Source organism: Panthera pardus, unplaced genomic scaffold (assembly GCF_024362965.1).
Source record: "Panthera pardus isolate Hobbes unplaced genomic scaffold, ASM2436296v1 HiC_scaffold_12, whole genome shotgun sequence".
In the NCBI taxonomy this organism is placed as follows: Eukaryota; Metazoa; Chordata; class Mammalia; order Carnivora; family Felidae; genus Panthera; species Panthera pardus.
In genome coordinates, this window is record NW_026526677.1 from 34,087,906 (window position 1) to 34,114,158 (window position 26,253).

The following is a 26,253-nucleotide window of genomic DNA, read 5'->3' on the forward strand; positions in this document are numbered from 1 at the left end:
CCCAGAAACTGTATGATTCCATTTACATAAGAGTCTCTAGAAAATACAAACTTTTCTATAAAGACAGAAAGCAGTTGGTTGCCTGGACACAGGGGTGGAACTGGGGAGGAGAGGGAGGCAGGGATTACAAGAGGCCATAAGAAAACTTTTGGAAGTGATTATATGTCCATTATCCTTCTTGCGGTGATGGTTTCACAGGTGCATATATAATGTCAAAATGTGTCAATTTACACACTTTAGATGTGTACATATTATTATATGTTAATTATACTTCAATAAAACTTTTAAATATAAACAATAATCATTGTAAAATTCAGTTTCTCGGACTTGTATGCACATGGGAATCATCTGGGAAGTTTTATTTATTTATTTATTTATTTATTTATTTATTTTTAATTTTTTTTAACGTTTTATTTATTTTTGAGACAGGGAGAGACAAAGCATGAACAGGGGAGGGTCAGATAGAGGGAGACACAGAATCTGAAACAGGCTCCAGGCTCTGAGCTGTCAGCACAGAGCCCAACACGGGGCTCGAACTCACGGACCGTGAGATCATGACCTGAGCCGAAGTCGGCCGCTTAACCGACTGAGCCACCCAGGCACCCCCATCTGGGAAGTTTTAAAATAGATGGATGTCTATTTCCAAACCCAACGATACTGATTTAATTAATTACTCTGGGGTGTGGCTTGGGCTTCAGAAGTTTTAAGAGCCTTCAGGTTATCCTAACAGGCAGCGACTTGAGAATTTTTAGTATGTTGTTTCCTTTCTTTTGTAAAATTAAAGTATTGGGGTTTTTTGTTTGTTTTTATTTTTTATTTAGAGAAAGAGAGAGCATGAACTGGGGAGTGGGGCAGAGGGACAGAGAGAATCTTAAGTGCAGGGCTCGATCCCATAACCCTGCGATCATGACCTGAGCTGAAATCAAGAGTTGGATACTCAATCGACTGAGCCCCAGGTACCCCTAAAATTAAAACTGTTGTAATGAGTATTCATGGATGATGGAAATTTAATCATTAGCAAGAGATATAATCATCTTCTCCTAAAAAGAATCTAGATGTCATTCCAAGTGGAAGTTTATGTCCATATGACAATAATTGGTTATAAAAACAAAGGAAGACTAAAATATTCAAATAAAAATATACTCATTTTATAATTGCTGCCGAATGATGATCTATTCAAGTTTTCACTTTTTCCTACCTACTTCTGAGAAAAAGTAGAGCTCGGGAAGGAGAATGCGAGGGTCCACACTCACCTTGGCATAGATACAGCTTTCATTGAGTCTCTGCAGTGAGCAGTTCTTGTCACAGAGAGGGCACATGAAGACTTCAGTGGCCTTGCAAATTTCTTGGCTTGGGAAACCAAAGAAGAGAGAGAAAGCATGAACCTCCACGTTTAAGAAGGTGCTTAGCTCCTCTGGCTAGTCCTGTGGGAAGCAGCAAGGCAGAGAGGAAAAGAAGACACGGATAGTGGGAGTGGTGGACAGGTAAGCAAGAACTTAGAGTGGTTCCAACTAAAACTTTTAGGATATTTGTGATACAGACATTTTTGTTGACTTCTTCAGTTTTAGAAGTCTCTGCCTGGATACGGTAATGATAGTAGGCCATATCTGACACCTGTGAGACACTTGTGGGCTTTGTTACAAAGATAGATACACATGATTTCATGGCACTGAGGGTAATCTTGTAAGGAACACCCACGGGAGTTTCAGCCAAGCTCACAGCTTGGAAGTGGCTGAGCTGAAATCAAATCTTTCTCCTGGATCTCACGCCTTAGAATCACCAAGATGAACAGCACCCATAATTCACACAAATCCACACAAATTCATAACTCACCCTCCAGCCAACAGGGGCATCACATTCAGTGGAAATTTGAGGGAGTTGACTTTTTTGTTGTTGTTGTTGTTGACTGTGTGTCTTGACACACAGTCATGATGACATGACATAGTCTTTATTTACTGAAACCTATTATATTTTCTATTAGAATATAACTTGATAATACTTGTCTCTTCAGTTTTATGCCCACTACCTTTTAAAGATCTCAGCATACATTTTAGATGACTTGTGATAGGAGTAGGGCACCAGTAACAATTTCTCAAAAGCCTCTCAGCCTGAGTTCACAGCAACCTATTTTTAAAATGTTTTGTGCGTTTATCTGTCAGAAGTGGCCCTTTCCCACTTAGTAGCCTCTAAATAAATTGTCTTTAATTAAATCTGCTCTGGAAATGTTGAAAGTAATTTAAAGGCTTTTGACAGTAAGTCTGGAAATGCAACTGTTAATAAAGGTTTAATTGGCAGTGTTTACAGCACAATTTACTGTTTTCAAAAATACACCCTCAAATGAAGCAAAAAAACAATGTATTTCAAATGCTGGATGTATGAAATCTCACTCTAAAGTGGGAATAAATAGTAAGTAATTATACTATATAGTAATACAATGCTTTAAAGTGGGCAAAAGTGGGTTCATGTCCATTAAGTCTGGTCCTCACTGCAATCTCCTGCAATGGTTAATTATCTCCACAACTGAGAGTAAACTGATGTTTAATTTAAGTAATTTGCTTGAGGTCATACAGCTAAAAAGAGGTACTTCAGGGAGCCTAATTTAGGTTTTTGTGATTCTAGGTCAAGTTCTCCATCAGCTACAACGTATCTCAAAGAGAAATGTTTTTATTTCATATTAAAAGTGACTTTCCCGTGAAGGGGATTGAGTTCACTTCTGATGATGAGCATGGAGTAACTCACAGATCTGTTGAATCATTATATTGTACACCTGAACCTAATATTACACTGTATGTTAACTGTAATTGAATAAAAAAATCTGGCAGATAAAAAATAAAATAAACAATTTTCTTATAATACTTGTATTGATGATGATAGTGTTATGGGTCTAAAAAATACTATAATTCTCCTACTTTCACACACACCATCTTGCTACTAATTGGGATGTCTATATGAAGTAAAGCAGGTAAAACACACATATTAAAAGACCAAAAGAAAAAGATGATACCTCCTCTTAGTAATGCTACTAATTTGTAGGAACAAGAAGAATTAAAACAGTCCTTGAAGGAATTTGCTTACAATTTAAAATTCATTGTGTTTAAAGAATAACACAATGTGTCCTGCATTGAAATCCCATACTAAAAAGTATTAGAGGCAGTATTTACCACGTCATATTTTCCATCTCCTAAATTGTCAAACAAAAGCACAAATCTATCAAAACACCGTGTCTAGAATCCCAAACCATCAGACTGAACACTATTTTGAATTCCAGAATTATTAAATTCATTTTTGGTAAGTTGTTCAATGTTTAACTCGGTATGTAACATAAAAAAAATAAACAATTTTTGACAACATATATTTTAGCCTACAATAAAGAATTTAATACTAGCACAAATTTCTTTGAGTTTAGTTAACCACTAGAGGGAGGGAGAGTGCACAGCATGAGTGTTTCTTCATATCTTCTGCGCAGCCTGATAACAGAAACCACCACTTGAATTGTGGCTTTCTTTTATTTGACATCTATTGTCAGACATACCACCAAGGGCTGATTTGAAGGAAATAATAATTACCACCAACTTAAGATAGCAGGAGAAGCTAGCAATTTGTCCTTTCGGGGGTGGATGTCTGGACCCACTCCCGGGCCCTCCTGTGATCCTATAAAGACGACAAAGCACAGAAAAGGTGCTTGGTGATGTCACTTTGAGGAAAGTGAAAATGTGAAAGTATGTTTAAGGGAAGGCAGTATGGAAGCACGAGCAAAACATGGATTTTAGAATTAGATATAATTACTGGGGAAAAGTAAACCAAATCGCAAGATATTAGAATTGCTATTACCAAACAGAATAAAACAAAACAAAGGTAACACGTGTTGGCAAAGATGTGGAGGTTTTGGAACATTTGCACGTTGTTGGCGGGACTGTAGAATGGTGCAGCCACTATGGGAAACAATATGGAGGTTCCTCAAAAAATTAAATCTAGAACTACCATATAATCTAGCAATCCCACTTCTGGGTATATATCTAAAAGAACTGAAAGTAGGATCTAGAAGAGAAATCTGCACTCCTGTGTTCATTACAGCATTACTCACAATAGCCAAGATACGAAAATAACCCAAGTGTCCACTGATGAATGGATACAGAAAATGTGGTATAAACACAAAATAGAATATTATTCAGCCTTAAAAAAAAGAAGGAAATTCCACATATGCAGCAACATGAATGATGAACCTGGAGGACATTGTGCTAAGTGAAATAAGCCACGCACAGGATAAATACTCCATGACTTCACATATTTTAAGTATTTAAAACAGTCACACTGAGAGAAACAAAACAGAATCGTAGTCGCCAGGGGGAGGAGAGGAGGAAGTGGGGAGTTGCTCTTCAACAGATATAAAGTTTCAGTTATAGAAGATGAATAAGTTCCAGAGATCTGCTGTACAACATTGTGCCTAGAGTTAATAACACTGTAATGCTCACCTAAAATTTTGTCAACAGGGTAAATCTAATGTTAAGTGGTCTTACCACAATTAAAAAGAATCCAGTAAAGGTTTAAAACTTAGCTGACCACATACTATATACATTCTCCTGACCGAGTCACTTACCTCTCTGAGGATCTATTTATTCATCTCTAGATGAAGATAATATCTAACTGGGATATTACATAAGGGATATTGATACCGTGCCCGGCATATTGTAGGCACTAGATAAATAGAAACTTCATTGCTAAGGATGTTGTCAGGAGAGGGTTCAAGAGGTCCTGTATTACCCAACTGTTTCTGAAAGGCTGGTCTGATACTGAAAACCACATAAATTTCTTGGCAAGTTCTAATACCAAAGAGGAAAGAAGGGACCAGAAAGTTGGGGCTTCTGCTCTTTGTTCTGGACCTGAAAAACTATTTTATCTGCCTGCTTGTTCATTTTCACATCCCTATGATATGTACTCTGCCAGCAAAAATCTGACCACATTTGGTTAGGTAAGGCCAATGAACACATATAAATAGACACATGTACATATATATACAATAAATAATCCACAAATTGATTGCTACATAATTCTACAATGAGCTACAGAACAGGTAATATGACCTTAATTTATATAAATATAGACAGTAGAAACACAATAAATCCAACCCAATCTTCAGCTTAACATTTTGTTACCTTGTAATAAAAAATAAAGAGTTTCATAAAATAATACTAAGACAATGCAACACCAAATAAAAGCCCCGTGCCCTCTCCTGACCTGCCATAACACCTACGACTTAACCATGTCTGACACCTTGAATAGAAAATTTCAGTCCCATGAAGTTTTGAAAGTCAAGATATTCAGTGATGCTTATCTTGGTTTAGAATAGAAAGTCTGACAAGATGTTAATTATAGTGTGACAGAGTAGCAGTAACAGAATACCATAAAGCGCAGAAGAAAAGAGTTTGCTAATGCCTTTTAAAGCACTCCTTGTTCTAAAGGTACTTATATACAAGAAGTCTAATTTACTCTGTTGGTACATAAATCAATAGCAAGAGCAAATCTATTCCTTTCATTGTTTTGCTCATTTTCAGCTTTGCAGGGATAGAGGACAGAGTCTACAACACATGGTAAAACTTTGCGAATATGTTCTCCATAGAACCAATCTGAACAATAGCTAACCATCTGAGAATCATTTTATGTCTTCATCCATTCATATTAAAAGAGTAGTTTTCTAAAACCCTGAGAACTCTACCAAAAAAACCTGTTAGAACTAATAAATGAATTCAATGAAGTTGCAGAATACAAAATCAATATACACTTATCAGTTGCATTTCTATACGCTAACAATAAACTATCAAAAAGAGAAATTAAGAAAATAATCCCATTTACAATTGCACCAAAAAGAATAAAATAATTAGGGTTAAATTTAACTAAGGAGGTGAGAGATCTACACACTGAAAACTAAGATGTTGATGAAAGAAATTGAAAAAGAAACAAATAAATAGAAAGATATTTTGTGCTCATGAATTGGAAGAATTAATATTGTGGAAATGTCCATACTACACAAAGACTTCTACAGATGCAATGCAATCTCTATGAAAGTTCAATGGTATTTTCACAGAAATAGAAAAAGCAATCCTAAAATATGTATGGAACATGAAAAACCTCAAATAGGCAAAGCAATCTTGAGAAAGAAGGACAAAATGGAAAACATGATATCTCCTGGTTTCAAATAATATTAATTTTAAAGCTATAGTAATCAAAACTTATGGCATTGGAATAAAAACAGACACCTAGATCAATGGAACAGAATACAGAACCCAGAAATAAACCCATGTATATGTGGGCACTTTTCAACAAAGGGGCCAAAATATATAATGGAAAAAGGATAGTTTCTTTGATAGATGGTGTTGGAAAAACTGGATATTCACGTGCAAAAGAATGAAACTGAACCCCTATCTTACACCATATGTAAAAATTAACCAACAAAACAAACATGCAATCTACAGAATGGGAGAAAATATTTACAAAACATATATCTGATGAGGGGTTAATATCCAAAGTATATAAAGAACTCATACAATTCAATGCAAACAAAAAATCTGATTTAAAAAATGGGCAGAGAAACTGAATAGACATTATTTTTTCAAAGAAGATATACAAATCAACAGGTACATGAAAAGGTGAATCAATATCATTAATCATCAGGGTAATGCAAATCAAAGCCACAATGAGGTATCACCTCACACCTGTTAGGATGCCTATAATCAAAACATTGCTGATGGGAATGTAAGTTAGTGCAGCCACTATGGAAAACAATATGGAGGTTCCTCAAAATATTAAAAATAGAACTCCCATATGATCCAGGAATCCTACTTTTAAATATCTACATATCTTCAAAGGAAATGAAAATAGGATCTTGAAGAGATATTTGCATTCCTGTGTGCATTGCAGCATTACTTACAATAGCCAAGATATGTAAACAACCCAAGTGCTCATCAGTGGATGAATGGACAAAGGAGATGTGGTATAGTATATAATGGAATATTCAGCCATGAGAAAAAAGGAAATGTTGCCAATTGTGACAACATGGATGGAGCTTGAGTGCATTATACCAAGTGAGATAAGCCAGAGGGGGAAAAAAATACTGCATGGTATCACTTTGTATGTGAATCTTTAAAAAAGCCAAATTCATAGAAACAGAGAATAGAAAAGTAGCAAAAAAAAAAAGTTTTTCTTTTCAAGACACTATAACTTCGGTACACAACCTGTTTTCTTAGGCTCAGAGGATACTGATTCAACAGCATATAGAGATATGCCCACATAGGGATGGATGTTCCCACTGGGCACAAATTTGTTCTGGAAGATGCTGCTTTCCATTCTTGTAGTGAGTTTGCAAATCTCTGAAATAAACATATGACCAGGTGAACTGTTTTTTGAATAGTAAGTGTTTCTTAGTGTTCAAACTAATTAATAGTTGGCCTTCATGGAGAACAAGGGGACACTGAGAAACCAAATCAAGGAAGTTGGTTATGGAACTGGATTTAACTCTAGGACAGAGAAAGTAGTAAAACCTGGGATTCTGAGTAACTTGTTCTGTGAGTGTTCTGCAAGACGAGCAAACATTTCTAATAAATTTTAACTTGATAAACAAGCGATATCTTGGAATACAAATAGTATGTGATGCCAAATATCACATGATCACAATTAAGGTGATGATTCTTGAAAATTCGCTTTGATATATGAGTGCTTTGGATTACAAGCATGTTTCCTGAACGAATTATGCTTGCAAACCAAGGTTTTACTGTATTTTGTTTTTAGGCAAATTGTTATACATATACATATGCAAATTATATATATATGCAAATTATATATATATACATATATATGTGTATATATATATATGTGTGTGTGTGTATATATATATATATATATATATATATATACATATTTAGAGAAAATTCAAGGAAATGAATTTTTATGATCCCATTAACTGTCATGATTACTACCCAGTAGCGAGGCCATGGTTAAAAGATGGACCAAAGGAGAAAAAAGTACGTTTCATAATTTTGAATTGTATCATACAAGCCTGAACTTGATGATATCCTTGTATATATTAAATAGAAGATGCTGCTAAGAGGATTCTTTAATGCTGGGGTGAGTCTTATCTCTGCTGAATAATAATGTATTGTGCCTTTACCCAAATCTTGAGTATTTCAACTTTAACAGAAAATCACCATTTTGATAACTGCTTGATTTTTGTGAAACCTTATTTCACTACTGTCTTGATACCTTAAGCTGGTACTAAAAAAAATGTTCTTATAGAGAAGAAGAAGAAAATACAAACTGATTTTATGTTCTCAGGAGAGAGGATTACTTAGAGCTGGAATCATGTGCTACAGATATTTATGTATTTGTTTATTCTCTAACTATGTAAGGTTCCCTCAGATGCAAAAAGGAATACTCACTTCTAAGGGTGGTAGTGAAGCTCATATCAAAAGAAAAAAAAACATTAACAGGAGGCTCTTTGTATATTGTAAGTGTTTAAAGAATTGTAGCTATTCTAATTATTTGAACTACTGTACTGAGAGGGCTTTCTAGACTAGCAAATACTATGAAAATGTAAATTACATAAGACTCTCATTGCATTGTTGAATTATTATGTGGGATGTACTGGCAAGAGAAATTTTGCATAAAGAGAAACAGTCTTAGAACTTGCCCAATAGAATTTGCATATAAAAATATGGAATAGCCTTTTTTTTTTTTTCAACTTTTTAAATTTATTTTTGGGACAGAGAGAGAGACAGAGCATGAACGGGGGAGGGGCAGAGAGAGAGGGAGACACAGAATCGGAAACAGGCTCCAGGCTCCGAGCCATCAGCCCAGAGCCTGACACGGGGCTCTAACTCACGGACCGTGAGATCGTGACCTGGCTGAAGTCGGACGCTTAACCGACTGCGCCACCCAGGCGCCCCTGGAATAGCCTTTTAAAAAATAGTGCTTTTCCCCTCCCCTCAAAAAAAAACCAAAAACCAGCAAATAAATTGTAGCACCATGACTTGCTTTTTATAGTCAGCATTATCGTAAAGATTGTGCCCAGTCAGAATAAAGGCCAACACATTTTAATAAGTCTGTTAATAGCTTACCTTACTTGACTTGCATTCATTGTAAATATCCCATAGAAAAAAACACACAAGCCAACAAGTGCTGCAGGAATCAGCATTCCAGTATACCATCCCAGCCAAGCAAAGTATAGCCCAATCTTCTCACCAAAGTATAGCCTGCACAAGAAAGCCAACTCTTAGCTTAAGGTAACGTAAGTAACACTACAAATGTTGCTGTCACACCTGGTCAGAATTTGATGGATATAACAGCTCAGTTCCTGCTCAGTTCCATGTGGCGTATCTTAATATTCCCACTTGCTAATGAATCCAATGATGGTGATGCTATTTATCTTCAAACATTAGAAGGGGCAATTTTATAAAATGTATTCTTTCTGTGTCGAATTTCTTAATATGGCCCAACTCTTGCCTTTCTCCATTCTCCTAGTAGAATCTCTTTGTTTTCCATGCACTGAACTATAGTAAACCAAACTACTTTTGTGTGAATTAGGGAAAGAAGTCTCCCCTATAGGTAGATGCTGAGAGTAGATTCCAGTTCAGTCTCCATCTGCACCCTTGGCCAGACTCCCTTCTGGTAGACACAATCTGCACAATTATGTTACACTTTCCACAACAAAAGTTAACTTTGTGGTTCCTGGAGCACATGATTCTTTCCTTGGTTAACGCTGTTCCCTGACTTTGGAATATTACATTTGACTCTCTTACCTTGTCTGGCCTGTATGCATCCTTCAGTTTGTATCACTTCTTACAAGAAGCTTTTCCTGACTTACACTACAACCCTGGGTAAGATAGCCCTGATTTTGCTCCTATACTGCCCTTACTGACATTCCAGTGTCCTAAATTTACAACACTTTAAGACAATTAATTATCTGTCACTCTTCCCTTTCTCTCCCTCCCCTTAAGACTGCAAGTGCCTAGAAGTGGACCTGTGTCTTGTTTCACTAGCTCCCACCACAGGGAGTATTGAATGAAGCTAAGGAAATGAATGTGTTTTATTTTCCTTGAGCTGACGAGCATAGTTTCTATGGAAATGGCAGATGGATAGGACAATTCTAATGACTACCCAATTCTCTCTTTTCACGAAGTCTTCTGACAATACCAACTGCTACACAGTTTCTAAAGCTCTGATAAGAAATAATAGTTTCCTGCATTCTTTACTACTACTTGGTCTCTATCTTCTAAAAATGGCTATGTAACACAATTTTGTCCCAGCAATAGTTTTAAAAATTGGTGTTTTACTATTCATTTAGGAATACTGCAATTGGGCAGAGATTCTTTGTTGGGAAGAAATTTTTCTTGTTATTTTTCCCTTCACAAGGCTTCTCTTTCTGAAAATTATTATTTTTCTCTGTATTATGTCAATTAAAATTTTGTATATTCTACCAGGTGTAGAAATGGAGTCATCCTCCATGAAGGATCATTTATCTAAGTTTTTGTTTTTACATTGATTTCTCCTGGGAGACATAGATCAGTGGTCCATTCACTTCTCATACAACGATAATGTTCTACTTCAGAGGAAAGCTTATATTAACAGGTATTTCAAACAAGCCATTTATTCCTTTTAACAAGTGTTCCTCTGTGAGAAGAGTAGGTTTTTAGCACATATTACTAACATAATGGAATGCCTTTACAATAACAATCATAGAGCATTGCACAGACAACCCTCCCTTATACAGACAGAATTCTACTGAGATTTTCGATTACACATTGTTGAAGTCCAGAGGGGCAACAATATTATTTGACAGTAGTTTAATCACATAGGTTACAGCAGATTTTAGATCTGGTTCAGGAGAGGGAGAAGCTATTTCCAGGCAGAGAAAGCTGATGAAAACCCCTTTGACTTTGAGTACTGGTATTCACAATCTTCTAGGATCTCTAGAGGTATCTCAAAAACCATGAGAAGGCAAGGAGGAAGAGGGGGTGGCTATTGGCATCACTCTGCACTACACTTCACCCATAGTCACTCTCTTTTGATCTGATTTGTATTTCGGTAACAAGCAGGTTCCTGGAGAGGAGGAATGCGTTGAAATGCTATCTATACTCTTTTATGGCCTTCAGCTTGGGCGGTTCCTTCATCTCCCCTCTCTCTCTTCAGCCACGTACACACAAAATATATGGTTTTCATAAGCAAAAATTTCCTTCAATGATAATATCCAAATAGTTGGTAATAGTAGCCAAATAACTCTATTTATCACTTGTTGAAATGACCTGAAGCAGCAATGGCAATGTGTCCAGCAAATAAGAGAATTATTGACACTGAAATGTTTGCTTGAAAATACCAAATTTGTTTTAGTACCTAGTAAATACGGTTCTGTGAACCAGCACATCTCACTGTGTTCACGTATCCCTAAAATAACAATTCATTCCCCTACATAAATCAGAATCTGATAATTTGTTATGATCGAAAGAATTATAATAAACACATCTCGATCTGGGATATGCCCAAGTTTGAAATATGTTTGAAATAAAAATGGTTTGGTGCTGGATATTATGATCCGTACTTCCAGATCTTTGTGCTAAGCTTTTCTTTTCTGCTCTGTGCCCCAGGAGGCTCACCTTCATGGACTGTATCACTTATGCTCCTCCCTTCCTCTGGCTTCCTGATGGACTTGTTGGCCAACTGAAGGTACCACCAGCAGAAGATCCCAGGGTGTGATCAAAGAGATATTGATGTATTGATTATCCTGACTTTCTCCCTCCTGGTGCATGGCCTGGCCGGAGCTGCTTTCTTCCTAAGACTATAGCTTCTGTCAGGCATCGCCCTCTTCTGTTTTTGCCCAATCCTATCAACTCTTCCTTCCCCTTGTTCCTCCAGGCCTAGGATTGATGACAATATCCAACTTTTGCTAGTCTCTGGAAGCTTCGTCATCATCATGTTTGCTCCCTTGATACTATTTATACTTCTGTATATAATTCTTTTATTAAATTTTCTTCAGATACTCCTTCTATTCTTTCAGTTCTATCAGTTTTCTTCTGGGAACAGTTATGAGTTATTCTTGATATTTATATTTCATAAAGAATTCAAAATATTAACATATATAAACTTATGAATGCTCTTTTTTCTTTCATTCTAAGAATATTTATAGTTAGCTAGAAACTTAAGTCCTTTTTATTATATATTTTCCTGATTTTTTTAAAAGAACATATTATCCCCCACAAAAATTAAATAAATCATGAATATGACAATATTTGGAGACTAATTCAGTTGAGAGCAGTTACTCACTAGAAATATACTTCCTGGAATAGAATAGATACACACAAAATCTTTGTTGAAAGACAAGTATATGCATAGATGCCATGTTGGTCATTTTCCTCTTTGCTCTCAGATCCATTTTCTGCCTTTCCCTGTTTTGGTTTGTTCTCACAGGGAAGTCAATTACACAGGTTCCATTGTAAATAGCTCCTGGTTAAGTTGGGCCAGGAGTCAAAGGTGGAAGGAAGAGGGAAACAAGATCTTTCCTTCTTTCTTGGCCATCCTCCAGCATAGCCATGCCTTCTCCATGGTTCCACTTCCAACACTCAGTTTTCTGCACACAGTCCTAGTCATGGATGGTATAGCTCCTGCCCAAGGGCCCAAGGAGTGGGCTCTGAAATATACACTATCCCATTTTCCCTCCAGCCTTAAGGTTGTTAGCAATTTTTTGCTGTTGCCTCACTATTCCTGCCTGATTTCCCAGCTTTCCTATCCCCTGTATAACCAAATCCCTAAGTTAAGTTTCCTTTATTGAAAGACCTATAGTGGCTTCTTTTTCCTAACTGCATCCTGAATGATATAGATGATTTGGTGGCTAAATTAAATAATTCCAAATCTATGAAAATGACAACAAAACAGCATAATAGAGCATCTAATATTGATCCATCCACATTACCTGATTAAATCCAAGGGCTGATGCTTATACCACATTCCCCAGCGTGCCCAGCGCTCATATAATAGATGCCTATTATTCTGAGGTCCATGCGTTTTGATGGGTTGGCTACTCTTGTAGGCTCCCTGAAACACATAAGATAAGTTGATACACATTCTCTTAGTATATGTGAACTAAATTGGAACTGCTTTTACTATTTTTTTCCCTACAGAACAATTTAACAGCTTATTGAAAGCTGCAGAAATTTTAAATTTAAGCCCATCACTGGAATAATGTAGTAATGCCTTTATATATTTCTCTTTCATTGAAAATATTCTGACAGTCCCTTAAAAATCCTTTCTTAAAGTCCCTTTTTAAACCAATGAGGTTCCTTTCATTTAAAATAAAGAATTTAGGTTTTACTGTTTGTAACCTCAGGCCTTTTAATAAACACTATACCCTCACCATCATTGAGAGAAATTGTTGTAATCTTTACTTCAGAAATTAAGAGTATTATTCTGCTTTAAGAAGCAATTCAGTCCCAGAAAATACTGATTTCATTTACAGAGGCTAAGAAGGCAAATGTTCAATCAAAAAGTGTAAGAAGTCTACGTCACAATTGCTATTCAAGGTTTTAAATTCTAGAATACTTAAAACTTAATTTAGATAAGATATTCCAAAAATGGACACATTTTCAAGTTCTTTATATCTCCCCTCAAAAACTATTGCATGGGTTACAATTTCAGACACAGAGAATATATATGCCTCATAGAGGACAGTGTTTCCTGAAGGCTGAACTGCTTTACACTTATAATAAAAAAGGAGGGCAATAGATATGGCAACTCTATTTTCTAAACCAAAACTTAGGACACAGGATTTGACAAACTCCCTCTCATTCCAATGTGTGATTCTACTTTTATAAGCAGTTTAACCAAATTTTAAAACAAGTGGAGTTATGCCTTAGCTTCTTCATGTAGATGATGAGAACAAGAATAAATATTAATGATTTCTACCACAGAGGAGCTTTGTGAGGGTCCACTTGGATAATCACTATAAAGTGCTATGCATGCACATATGAGTACAAAATCAATTTTAGTTAATTTGCAGAGTTTGATATATTGTGGCCATTGAAAAGTAGAAAACTATCATCTGAGTGATCCCAGACAACCAGGGGTGTGAGTTCCTACAAAGAGAGAGGACACCTTGAATCATGGTCTGCAGATGCCTCAAGACTGAAATGAGAAACACATGTGGATTTTACCTCTGGTCTTCTAATGAAATGGATAAATTGATTAGGTAAAGATGGGAGTACAGGTAAAGTGCTGAGGGGCTTCAGGATGGGCGACTGCAGAATGTGCTACTCTGGCATGTAGATGATTTCTTTTTTTTTTAATTTAATTTAATTTTGAGAGACAGAGAGAGAGAGAGAGGGTGTGCTTGCACAAGTGGGCACATGAATGGGTACACAAATGCGGTAGGGACAGAATGCGAGGGAGACAGAGGATCCAAAGCAGGATCCGTGCTGACTGCAGAAAGCCTGACTCAGGGCTCAAACTCACAAATCATGAGATCATGACCTGAGCCAAAGTCCACCGCTTAACTGACTGAGCTACCCAGGGGCCTCAGCATGTAGATTATTTCTAAGCTGAAGATAACTAGGGCCAATAGACTCAAGAAGAGTTTTTTACCTACCCCTTAACTTCTTAAAATAATTTAGATAGGAAGCCTATGAGAGGAAGAGAGGTATTACCAAAGATAACTTTTTTTACATAAGAAATACTTATCTACAAGACATGGCAAGCACTGGCTCATCCAATATTCGTCCTCTCATCATCCTACGAATTGTCTCCCTTCCCTGTCCCTTCCCTCCACAAGTCCCAGATGCCTGCCCTCTTCTTCTTAGCTCAGGATAGCATATAAACCTCAATTGCCTGACTGCTGGAGAGGCTCTCATGTCTTTGCGGGGATCCTATACATGCATAAGTAAATTTGCTTTTCTCCTATTAACCTGCTTTATGTCAACTTAATTATTAGGCTAGCCCAAGAACCCCAAACGGAAGAAGAGAAAAGTTTTCCTCCTGTGGTGCAGTTCAAGTTTTCTTCCCTAAGAGAGCCCAAGGTTTTTAAAGGCTAAAGATCAGAAGCTAAGAAGATGAAAGTGAAGGTCAAGATTTCAAGCATGGGGTATGTCCATTTGGGAAAGATTTGTTTGCTTATGCAGTTGGACTGGCTTGTTAAGGTAGACTGCTTTGAAATCAGGTAAGTAAGGAAAGGTGAACCAAAATCTCAGCTTTCTTTCAGTCATTCATGATCATCTTTTTAAAATATCTGATTTCCTTCCCAGTGGTCACCTTCTCAGTGGTCAGACATAGGTACTTCCTGGGTTTTAGGAGCTAAGCTTAGAATCCCTAGTACATCATTGTTTTAATTCTGCTCAAGAACCTCAACCATACTGTTCTGGGTTGACAGTGACACCAGGTAGCTGTAAGAGAAAACTGACTGCAATGATGACCCCTGCTGGTCCATGTATTTCCATCTCTTTTCAGAGAACCATGTGCACTCAGTGACCACCTCCCCTACCTCTTCATAAGAGTCCCTTCCTCCAACCAACACATAACAATGAGTGGGAAAATGACTGTTATTTACAATCGATTCCTAATAGTTTCCAAATTTCACACAAGAAAGTGTCAAACTGTTAGAACACAGACTAGTTATATAGGTGAAATTACTTACACAGAGAACAAACGAAACCTTCTTTTGCTATGAAGCTCTCCCAGGGCCTTAGGTTTGCTACACTGAACACTTCACCCCTTACAGACTACGTCAAATCTGACATAGTGTTTAATCTCTTTGAGCCTTGTTTCTGTATCTCTAAAATGAGAAAATAATAATATATACCCCCCAAGATTACTGTCAGAGTAACAAGAAAATAGGTGCACAGGGCCTGTCTCATGAAACAAGCTAACATATTACCTGTTATTATTCTTTTTCCTACTGTGAGTAGGCATACCACAATGAATACAAGCACTGGAGTCTGGCTTCTTGGTCTTAAGTCTGTGCCTTTAACAGCTTTTCTGTGCCTCAATGATCTAGCTTAAAAAAATGGAGTTATTACTATTGTCTATCTCAAAAGGTTAGTCTATGGATTAAATAAGATAATCCATATAAAACACTGAGCTCAGTGCCAAATAGGAAGTGCTCAATGCTTTTTATCCCTTATGCGTTTTACTAGACTATGAATTCCTCAGATATAGGGATTACATCCTGTGAATCCTCAGCCTTTATAAATAGAAAGGATGGGTCTTGAGATTGCAGACATTAAACCTCTAAAGACCCTGTTCTTATTTCAAAATGCAAAATTGCCTTAAAAATTGTGTGTGTGTGTGTGTGTGTGTGTGTGTGTGTGTGTGTGCGTGTTGGGAGAGGATGTTCAAAACTGATTCAAATGTCGTTCATGACTCAGCAGTAGAATTCACCACAGCTTGGAGCAGGCATTTCTACCTAAAATTAGTAAACAGGTAATAACCTGGCAGAGAATCATGTAAATAATGGGGTGTAGGTTTTTGTTGTTGGGTTTGTCTTAGGCACAAACCAGAACCTGCCCTGTTTGAGAGTGGTACGGATCCCAAGCTGGGTCAAGCATAGAACTCTGTGTTGGAACAGAGGAAGGAGGTAGGAGTGGTTGAACAATGTTCCTGAGTTCTCTCTGGGGCCACGACTCCTAATATGGGACAGATTGCACAAAGGTTCTGGAGCACAGGGGCCAGTGTGCAGCCAGAGATCATAATGGGGACTCAGAGAGGCCCAGGGCCACTTGCTGACTGAATCCTCTCACAAGACGGCAGCCAGACTTAAAAAAAAAAAATCAGCATTTTGATCATGAGAAACTTTTTTTTAATTGAAATTGTATTTCAAAATTACCTCATGTGGAGGAAAAGCTGCTATATATGAGCCATTATTTATAAGTTTACAGATACCTGGAAAGAGAAAAAAAAAACAGTTTTTGAGTCTGTTGAAAGAAGACTTTCCTCTGGGGAAACACACATATACTTGGGACAACAAAGTAACTTAACAACTTAAAGCAACCCAAACAACATCCATAGCCACATCCCCTCTGAGGGCAGTGGGGTTGTGAAAGACTGATACTAAAGAATCTATTTGTGTCCTGACAACATTCAGCAAGGAGATTTCTAAGGTACTAACATATGGCACTTTGCCAGATCACGGAATAGGAGGCATTTTAATACCATTTATTTGGGATCACATGAAACTGGAGCAGGGTTTTTTTCTGCCTCAAAACAACAACAACATTTGGTCAAAAAAGCCAAGGAGGTGTCCTCTCAAAAAAGAAAAAAATGTTTCAGAAGGATATTGGTCTTGTGAAATCTTTAATACTGAACCAAAGAGACAAACAGCAATATGTGACACTTCTTAAAATCTCCTCCATCTCAGTGACAGTGTAGTGAAATGGACATTCTCTTACTGTCTTTGTAAGATTAGATATTGGGAAATTTGGGGAGAATAACTTTTGTTGCAGTATTGTTTACATTGGTAAAGAATAAGATCATTGTACATCCAAAATTGGGAAATCATTTAATTATTATGGTACATTTATATAAGGTGCTTAGTAAATAACTGCAATTTATTGAATGCCTAGAATAGAATATTGTACAACTATTTACAATGTTTCAGACATACTAAACAACTTGATAAAATATTCATAAATACTTTTTAAGAGGGACAGAAAAGCATAAACACTGCATGACTCTAATAATGATATATATACATCATATATTATACACATATATAACACAACATATATACATATGTATATATATATATATATATATACACACACACACACACACACACACACACACACACACATCATTATTAGAATCATGCAAGTTTATTATGTATATATTCAGTATCATTTTGGGAGAGTGACAACTGGGTTTGGGGACTTTTAATTTTATTTTTATACTCTTCTGTGTATACTGTATGTTCCACAAAGGGCATAGTATCTTTGCAATCATTTGAAATGTCATAAAGACTACATAAGCACATAATGCTATCATTTAGACACACTTTTAACTTGTATTCTGGATTCCTCTATTTTTATTTCTTATGTAGAAAACTAGGTGTCAATTTTTTTTTTGGTAAGGATTTAGTGTCCAAATTAGCTATTTTGACTACTCTGCAATAAGTAAATTATTAATCAGAGGAGAACCAAAGTCTGAACTTTCCTTTTTAAAAAAATGACTGACTTGAAAAAAATGACTTGACATAGTACATTTGACTTCTGTGGCACTATATTTTAGTACAATTCAGTAGAGACTGGTCCAAGTTTCCAGTGTGTGTCAACTTTTCATTTGTAAGGATTTTAGGACATAACTAACATTGAATCTCTTTCATGTCTTGTAATTTTCACCCTAATAAGTAAAAGACCAGCTCGACTGTTACCCACTGTTTTCTGCTCTGCACTACGTAAACTGCAATTTCATTTAATTTTTCTAGGTGAAATTTTCTTTTGCAATATACATGTAGTAGCAGCATACTGCTACACATTTAAACAACACAGAAATTCAGAAAGTTAAAATTAGCTGTTATTTCACCTTCTAGAGATAATTTCTAAAAAGTTGTATATACATTCTTTCAGACTTTTATCTTTTTATAAATGTGCGTTTAGGAAATGGGATTACATTAGACTTATAGTTTGTTGTTTATTTGGGGTTTTTTAGACTTACAGTTTTTAATCTGTCCTTTTTTTCACATGACTATACATTGCAGATTTCTTTCAAAGTCAGTAAATGGAGAACTAACCACTAATTTTCAATTTTCCACAAGTAAGGGGTCTGTGTCATATGCTTTTTGTGACATATAGCATATAACAGATGTTTGATAAATTTGAGTCAAGAGTTAAGAATTGAGTTAAAAGAAGACCATGGGGGATGGTAAGGGGGAAAAAAAGTTACAGAGAGGGAGGGAGGCAAATCATAAGAGAGTCTTAAATACTGAGAACAAACTGAGGGCTGATGAGGGGTGGGGGAGAAGGGAAAGTGGGTGATGGTCATTGAGGAGGGCACCTGTTGGGATGAGCACTGGGTGTTGTATGGAAACCAATTTGACAATAAATTATATATATATTATATATATGTGTGTATATGTATAATATAAATAAATAAATAAATATATGGAAAATAATAATGCAAAAAAAAAGAATTGAGTTAAGAATAACAGTTTTAAATGGATGCATTTATGGCAACGAAGCTAACTTTTGTCAGTGCCTAATGATGGACAATTAAACTGTTTACAATTTTATTCTACTCTAATCTTTGTTTATAAAACAAAGCCACTATTAACAAACTTCTACATATATTATTCAAAAGTCTGATTATTTCTTTAAGAAAATTTTCAAGAAATGAAATTTCTGTTCCAAAGTGTTAGCACTCTTCATGTTTTGATATGATACATATGGCTAAATGCCCTTGAAGAAGTTTTTGTTGTTATTGTTTTATTTAGTTCTGTTTTACTGAAAGGCTGAAGAAGGGAATACTTAGAGTTTGTGCTCAATGCATTATATCCTCATATTTAACGCATGAGGGCAAAGCTTCAGATGTCAAAATAAATATTTCTGGATATAATTAGTAACAGCAAATTCTACCCTTTCTATATTTTTAATTAGTGTTCTTACCCACTTTTGATATTCCATTTTCATATTTGGTGTGCTGTAGCATGTGATAGACTATCCTGCTTCGAGTAGCATTACTGAAGAATGTGTCCTTATTGTTTATTATGAAGCTGTTAAGATAAGGGATTTGTTTTAATATTCAAAGCAGAGCACAGAGTCCAGCAACAGTTACAAATTCGTAGGTCTTCATCCATCTGTTCTCCCATTAAAACTAATGCATGAGAGGTATAGTAAGTCAAACCATCCTCTTAAAAAAAATCAATTGGCAGAGACAAAATATACTTATAAATAATACAGACATTATCAAATATTCATTTAAGTATCTTTCAGTTTATAAGGAAGCTTTGGATGTCCTCATATTTCTTGTTTAGCATGAAACAAGGACAGCATTAGATTGTCCATTGGCTCCCGTAAATTTTGTACTCCCTTAAGCAATATAGTGCCAAATAGAACACATTAAAAATTGATATAATTTGCCCATACCACACCTTCCAAGCTAATTTGTCTTGTTTTTAGAAGTTCAGCAACGAGTGACAATAGTTCTCCCTTTCCATTCATGCCCTGTACTCTACCCAGGTAGGAAGCTTTGCAAAGAGGAACCATATTACAGCCAATGAGTAAAGAGCAAAAGGGTGGTCTTGACAGGAAAAGAAGGGTCTGTTTTAGCATCTACTTTGTCATATGCCGGGAGCCTCAAAAAAATGGAAGCATGCTCAATTTCTACTGCTTCCTTTTTCCAGTTATCTCTGTGACTAATAATCTGCCATTTTTTTTCTGGCACTTAGTACTGAAGTATTAGGTCTTCTATGATTCTTATTTTCTCTTTACCATCCATATTCAAATAACTGCTGAACTAATCAACTTTTCTACCTGAACTGCCCTTCTCTGGCTTTGAGCTACTAGGTCCTACTGCCTAGGTTATGAGAAGAATGTCCTCTTAACTGGCTGTCCAATTTCCAACCTGACCTTTCCAGCATAGTTCTGATTCTTAGAGCACTCCTACTTTTAATGTTTCAGCATTACGTGCATAATTAAATTTTTCATTTTCTTCTCAGGTTTCTATTTTTGCATTTCAGCCTCTCCTTCAGTCTGATCCCCTACAGCTCTGGCTTCTTGCATCTGATTGTTCAAATTGTAGAATTTATCACACCTTAAAATGTCACACTTCTTTTGCTGTCTCGGCATTTTGCTGTCTCTAATGTCTTTCTCCCCACCTCTCTCCACCTTCCTCCACATTTTTACCTGCTGAAAAGGACTATCTTCTTCAAAAAGGCTTCCTAGATCCTTTCCTCTGGATGTAGCTTCCCCCTCTCTTGTACAAACGTGCATTGTATTTGTGTCTTTCCTAACACGTTGATTTTACTCCGCTTTGTTTCATGCTAATCTGTATACTTGTCCATTTTATTAGCCTCCAGGATTTTGATATTGTGCTTTTTGATTTGTACCTGACTATGCACCAAGTTACCATAGCTGCTCTGTGCTCTGTTAATTCTAATAATCAGAAGCAGTGTCCACACACTTCTTTTACCATCAGATTGGTTCAGAATTCTGTGAACAAATATTTCTTTAGAAGGTTAAGTTCAATTTTTTCATGGAGTTGCATTATAGAGGGAGAAAACACATGGTATATAAATTAACAAATAAGTTGCAGTCCCTGTCTTCACAGTATTCCCAGTGTAGCAGGGCAGACAGAAGTGTAAAGTAATAATTAGATAATATAGGATAAACATAAAGATAAGGAAATGCACAGTGTGAGACATTGGAGCATTGAGAGGCAGTATGAAACGGGATTCTGGACCACTGGACATGTTACAGAGGCAATAATTAATGGGAACTCTCTCCTCCCAAATATTTGACTTAATTCATTTGTTTCATCCTGCCTCTCAACATCTATAAAGACAGGGACTGTGTCATATCCTCAATTTTTATTACGAAAAAACTCAATAAATACTAGTAGAATGAATTTAGGAATAGAGACTTGTTGGGATGTAGACAAAGAATTATGCAACAAGTCCCTAAAAAAATTCTCATTCATCTTAGTTTCCTACAATTAGACTCAAGTGGATTAAACTAATAAATACATATTAATTATATGTAATTATATATAATTTATTAATTAGAATAATCCATATTCAATCATGTTATTTAATAGCAATTCTATTCATATTACCATTATTGTTACTTTAACTGGGTATTTACCACCATCATAATTATTTTGAAAGAACTGGGAGCTAGACTGTTGGCCCATGAGTTTACAATTAATTATATTCATTACTTGAATGTCCCTAAATCAGCTGATCAGGAATTAATAATGCTCACTGAGTGCTATTGGTAAATTAAGTATAAAAACGTTTTAATAAAATGATACATTCTCTGACTTATTTGGCAAACAATGGAACTGTTCCAGGGTATTTTTACTTTATCAAAAACTCCTAGATACTGAAAGGTATCGAGGCAGGTGGTGGATGAAAAAGAAATGTGAACTTACTGGTGAATCCGTGCACGGCTGAAGGGGCCTGTATAGCAGTCTGATTCCTCCAGGTGTGGAAAAGCTGACTTGTCGAGAACCATTGGGTTTTGGGACATCCATTTTTTTATCCTTCTAAAATAATTTTGCACACTGGAACAAAGTCACATGAACTAGATTAGGTTGCATTCCAGAGTCATGCCTACCTTCCATCACCATTCCGAGGTCGGGGGGGTGGGGGGCGAGGAAAGGAGTTCCAAAAAGACAGTCATACCCACACACGTGCATTTCTTTCGTTCTCACACAAAAGACATAAATTTCAAACCAAAGCAAACCTTGCATTTGCTTAAAGTCAGTGTAACTAGGTTATCCTTATGCAAAATATCTTGTGGAAAATATTAAAAAATCATCATATATAGAGACAGTGGTAGGAAAGAGCATAAACACAATAAAAGCATGACACATCTATCAAAGTTGTGAGTGCATAGATGTATGTATGTATACCTATGCATATGTAGCTATCGATTATTCCCTGATTCTTTGAAAAATCTACAGCAATGTGGCCCTACCAAAAAGAAAAAAAAAAAAAAAAGAAAGGAAAGAAAAAAAAAGAAAGAAATGAGTACAACACACCCAGCAGAGCTGTGAACCTCTGCCTTGATAGAAACAGCGAGGGCTTTGGAGTCAAGCAAAACAGTTCAAAGGCAGCATGGCGCCACGGGAGCTGTGCAAACTGACAGATGTTACTTAACTTCTTGCCTCAGGTTCCTCACTCATCAAAAACATATTGACTTTGCTGGAGACTTGTAAGTTGGTGTCTTCTTAAGCTTGATTATTAACAAGTTGAGGCAAGGAGCCTTCGCAGTACTTTTAAGACTGATGGGCAAATGAATCCTCTGAAGATCTTGGTAAAAAGCTAATTCAGTAGGCCCAGGGTGGGGCTTAAGATCCTGCATTTCTAAGTAGCTCCCAGGGGATGCCCATGCTGCTATCCACTGGCTGCACTTTGAGTGATGGGTTTAGCACAGACACTAAATATATGACATTAAGATACTGTTTCAGGAAATTTTACATCAGGATACTTCTTCGTTCGGTCTCAGCTTTAGATTACAGTCATAACCCAGTTCTTATGTATACATACTGACTGGAATCATCTTTACTTTACAAAGAAAAAAAAAAGCAAAAGAAAGAGACATAGACTCCAGAGATTGATTCTGAAAACTTAATTCTGAGTGACTATAGTAATTATGTTTACTTAAAAATAGCACAATATTTACACACTCCTTACAAGGTTCCATCTTTACCAATGTTGGGGCTCTTCTGCAATAGCAAGACTCAAAGTAGCAGGAGAGAATAGTTTCCTAGACAAATACAATGCTTCTTAATATCTGCTTGGTCAGCTCTGCTTACGCTTTAAAAAATTCAGTATAGCAATGTGCAGGCAGCTAATAGTGTATCTTAGGAGTTATTTCATTCAAATCTGTTATGGTAAAATTAGTATGAATCATTTGAAATAGCAATCAATTCCTGACCTAAAGTTTGGCATGTGGAGAGTCTGGACCTTTCCTTTGCCAGGTAGGTTATCATACAAATGCCAAGTCATTTTTGGTTTGGGAGGGACCAAAGAATTACTTTCTAGCCTAGAATAATACATGAGCAATATCTGAGGTGTTCACTTTGCTTCTTCTCATGATAACAAAAGCTTCCAAAATCACAGAATATCTCCATATTTCAGCGACTAGTGCACAGACACTTACAAATCACTGAATGGATTATATGGCAATCACTCCAGCTTTTCAGACTTAGCACAGTGAGGGAAACAATGGGGTAGAAGGTGGAGGATGAGCGTCCCAGGACCTAATTTGTCAGTTACTGAAATTGGCAAATTCAATCTTGGAGTTTCAGGCTCCTCATCTCTAGAGAGAGGAAGTGACTCTATCTGTCCTACCTTGTTAGGTGGCTGGAAGGATCAAATAGAAGGATACATTCTGACTGGACTTAGGAAATGCTGATGAACTACAGATCCTGAGGGCCTATCTCTGACAACATACAAACATATTAGAAGTGGAGGTGAACTTTAAAAACATTTAAAAAATAAAAAGGCTCTCATGCCATCACTGATTTTCTACAAAAATAAACAATATTATAATTAAGACTTTTCATATACACTTCCCACGAGGAATCAAATGATTCTGATAGTGAAATGTGATCAGGTCTGGATTTGAATCATGGGATGCAAAATTTTGGATTATTACTCAATTTCCTTGATTCTCATTCAATTTTCTCCTATCTTAAAAGGTGGGATATTTTGAGAATTAAATATGTAACACCTGAATCCACCCAGTAAATACTCACTAATGTTTATGATAATAATAAGGAAAGAGATTGTTACTACTCTATTAGTAACAGTCTCACCAACACATCACCAACATAATCTAATGCTTTATCTACACTCTAGCGAATCTGTGTCACCTTGGCCATCTTACGGACTCAAGACTTCATGGATGGCACATTGTGGAGATGACTCCTAATGGAGCTTTAATTTCCTTTGCTAACATCAATGGAAAGCAGAGAATTCTTGGAAGTTGGTAAGATATCTGGTTAAAGGGCCAAAAGAACCCAGTCAGAGCACAGGCTCTACCCAATCAGCTGTGAAAGCCGGGGAATGAGGCACAGGGTGGTGCAGAGTGGTGATAATGGTCATTTATTTTCCCTGATCTGCAAAACCAGTTACTCTTTGTTTTGCCTCCCTGAAGGGTTATTTTGAAGATGCCTTGGTAACTGAATGTGAAAACGCTTTGTAAACAAATGATAAATAGCAGCAATAATAAAACTACAGCCATTTTCTATCAAACTGCCAGGAGAAATGATGATCTTGAAAAGCTGGATAATTGCCTGTACATTATTCACCACCTAATGTTTACTGGTCAAAATACCCATGCACAAAATATCTTTCCCTCTCCAATAAAGGAAAGGCACAAGTGAAATCTAGGTGCACATAACTGATTTTCATTTCTCTCTTTCCAACTGTATACAAATTAGGTTTTAAATTTTTATAACGATGGTTGTCACTGCGCGCGCGCGCACACACACACTCACACACACACACACAAAAGAAAGCGAGAAAACACTTAAATTTCTTCTCCAAAGTTAAAGTCTGAAAAATATCAAAATCAGTCATTTCCTTAACTGAAAGTCTACACTCAAGCAAATAACAGGACATTCTCTTTCTCAGTTTAGTATGTCATATACATTTATAAATGCCCGTCCCATTTATTTGTAGCCTTCCCAGATGCATCCAAAAAGTCAGTAAATACTTATCACTATTTGTAGTAAGTAAATTGTAAAGAGGTAAGCTATAGTAATGCTTAAAGTAGTTTAATAATTATTTGGAATAATATAACTGAATTTTCATTTTGTGAAATTAAACAGAAAATAATAATAAACACAAAAGATAATAAAACATATTTTGATATACAATATGGTGTTTATTTTTCTAGTTTACTTTTAAGTTTGACCAAAACAGAAAAAAAATACTTTTTCCACTATTGAAAATGTTTTCTAGAGTCTAATATACACGTTTATCACACATTCCAAAAGCAAGTGCGCACTAAAACTAAATTATATAATATTACATAGAAATTCGTTGCTATTTTAATATACAGGGTTTTATCCTTCTGCAAGTCTCTGAAAGAAAGATGTTTATCAGAAAACCCACTAATTATGTAGTAGCAAAATCTCACTAATTCTATAGAGAACACTGAACTTAACCCAGATGTGTTATCAATACATCCAACATGATGCAGGCTCATGTAGAGAAAACAAAACAAAACAAAACACCCTCTGCAGTTGTAAATTTGTATTGTTGTGACATTCCAATGACTTTTACTTTATTATAGAAAAATAATTTTGAAAATTTGCTACACAGACGAGGACCAAATATGTCCAAGGGAAATGATAAAAACTCATTCTAAATCTGACCATGTTAACCTGACAAACAGAAAAGTCTGACCTGGTTAAAATAATAATTTTATTATTTTAAAGAGACTTTTAAGTACTAGTTCCTTTAATATTCATTCTAACTTCAAATTTTTCCCCCTGTGATTTACTTTTCCTGTCACCTGTTCCTACCACATCTAAATTTAATGCTTAAGAGAGTCCAACATT

General features: G+C 36.1%; 1 protein-coding gene across 3 annotated transcripts in view; it reads right to left on the minus strand.

Moving 5' to 3' along the window:
• Positions 1-26,253, minus strand: part of ANO3 (anoctamin 3) — a 415,128-nt gene that overhangs the window by 76,773 nt on the left and 312,102 nt on the right. For all 3 annotated transcript variants that reach the window (XM_019456559.2, XM_019456561.2, XM_053899881.1), the window contains 6 exons: positions 22,108-22,239; positions 19,623-19,729; positions 16,850-16,905; positions 12,953-13,074; positions 9,108-9,242; positions 1,254-1,350 (listed from right to left, as the gene is read on the minus strand). In XM_019456559.2, coding sequence (XP_019312104.1) covers positions 1,254-1,350; positions 9,108-9,242; positions 12,953-13,074; positions 16,850-16,905; positions 19,623-19,729; positions 22,108-22,239 — 649 coding nt within the window. The remainder of the gene's footprint in view (positions 1-1,253; positions 1,351-9,107; positions 9,243-12,952; positions 13,075-16,849; positions 16,906-19,622; positions 19,730-22,107; positions 22,240-26,253) is intronic.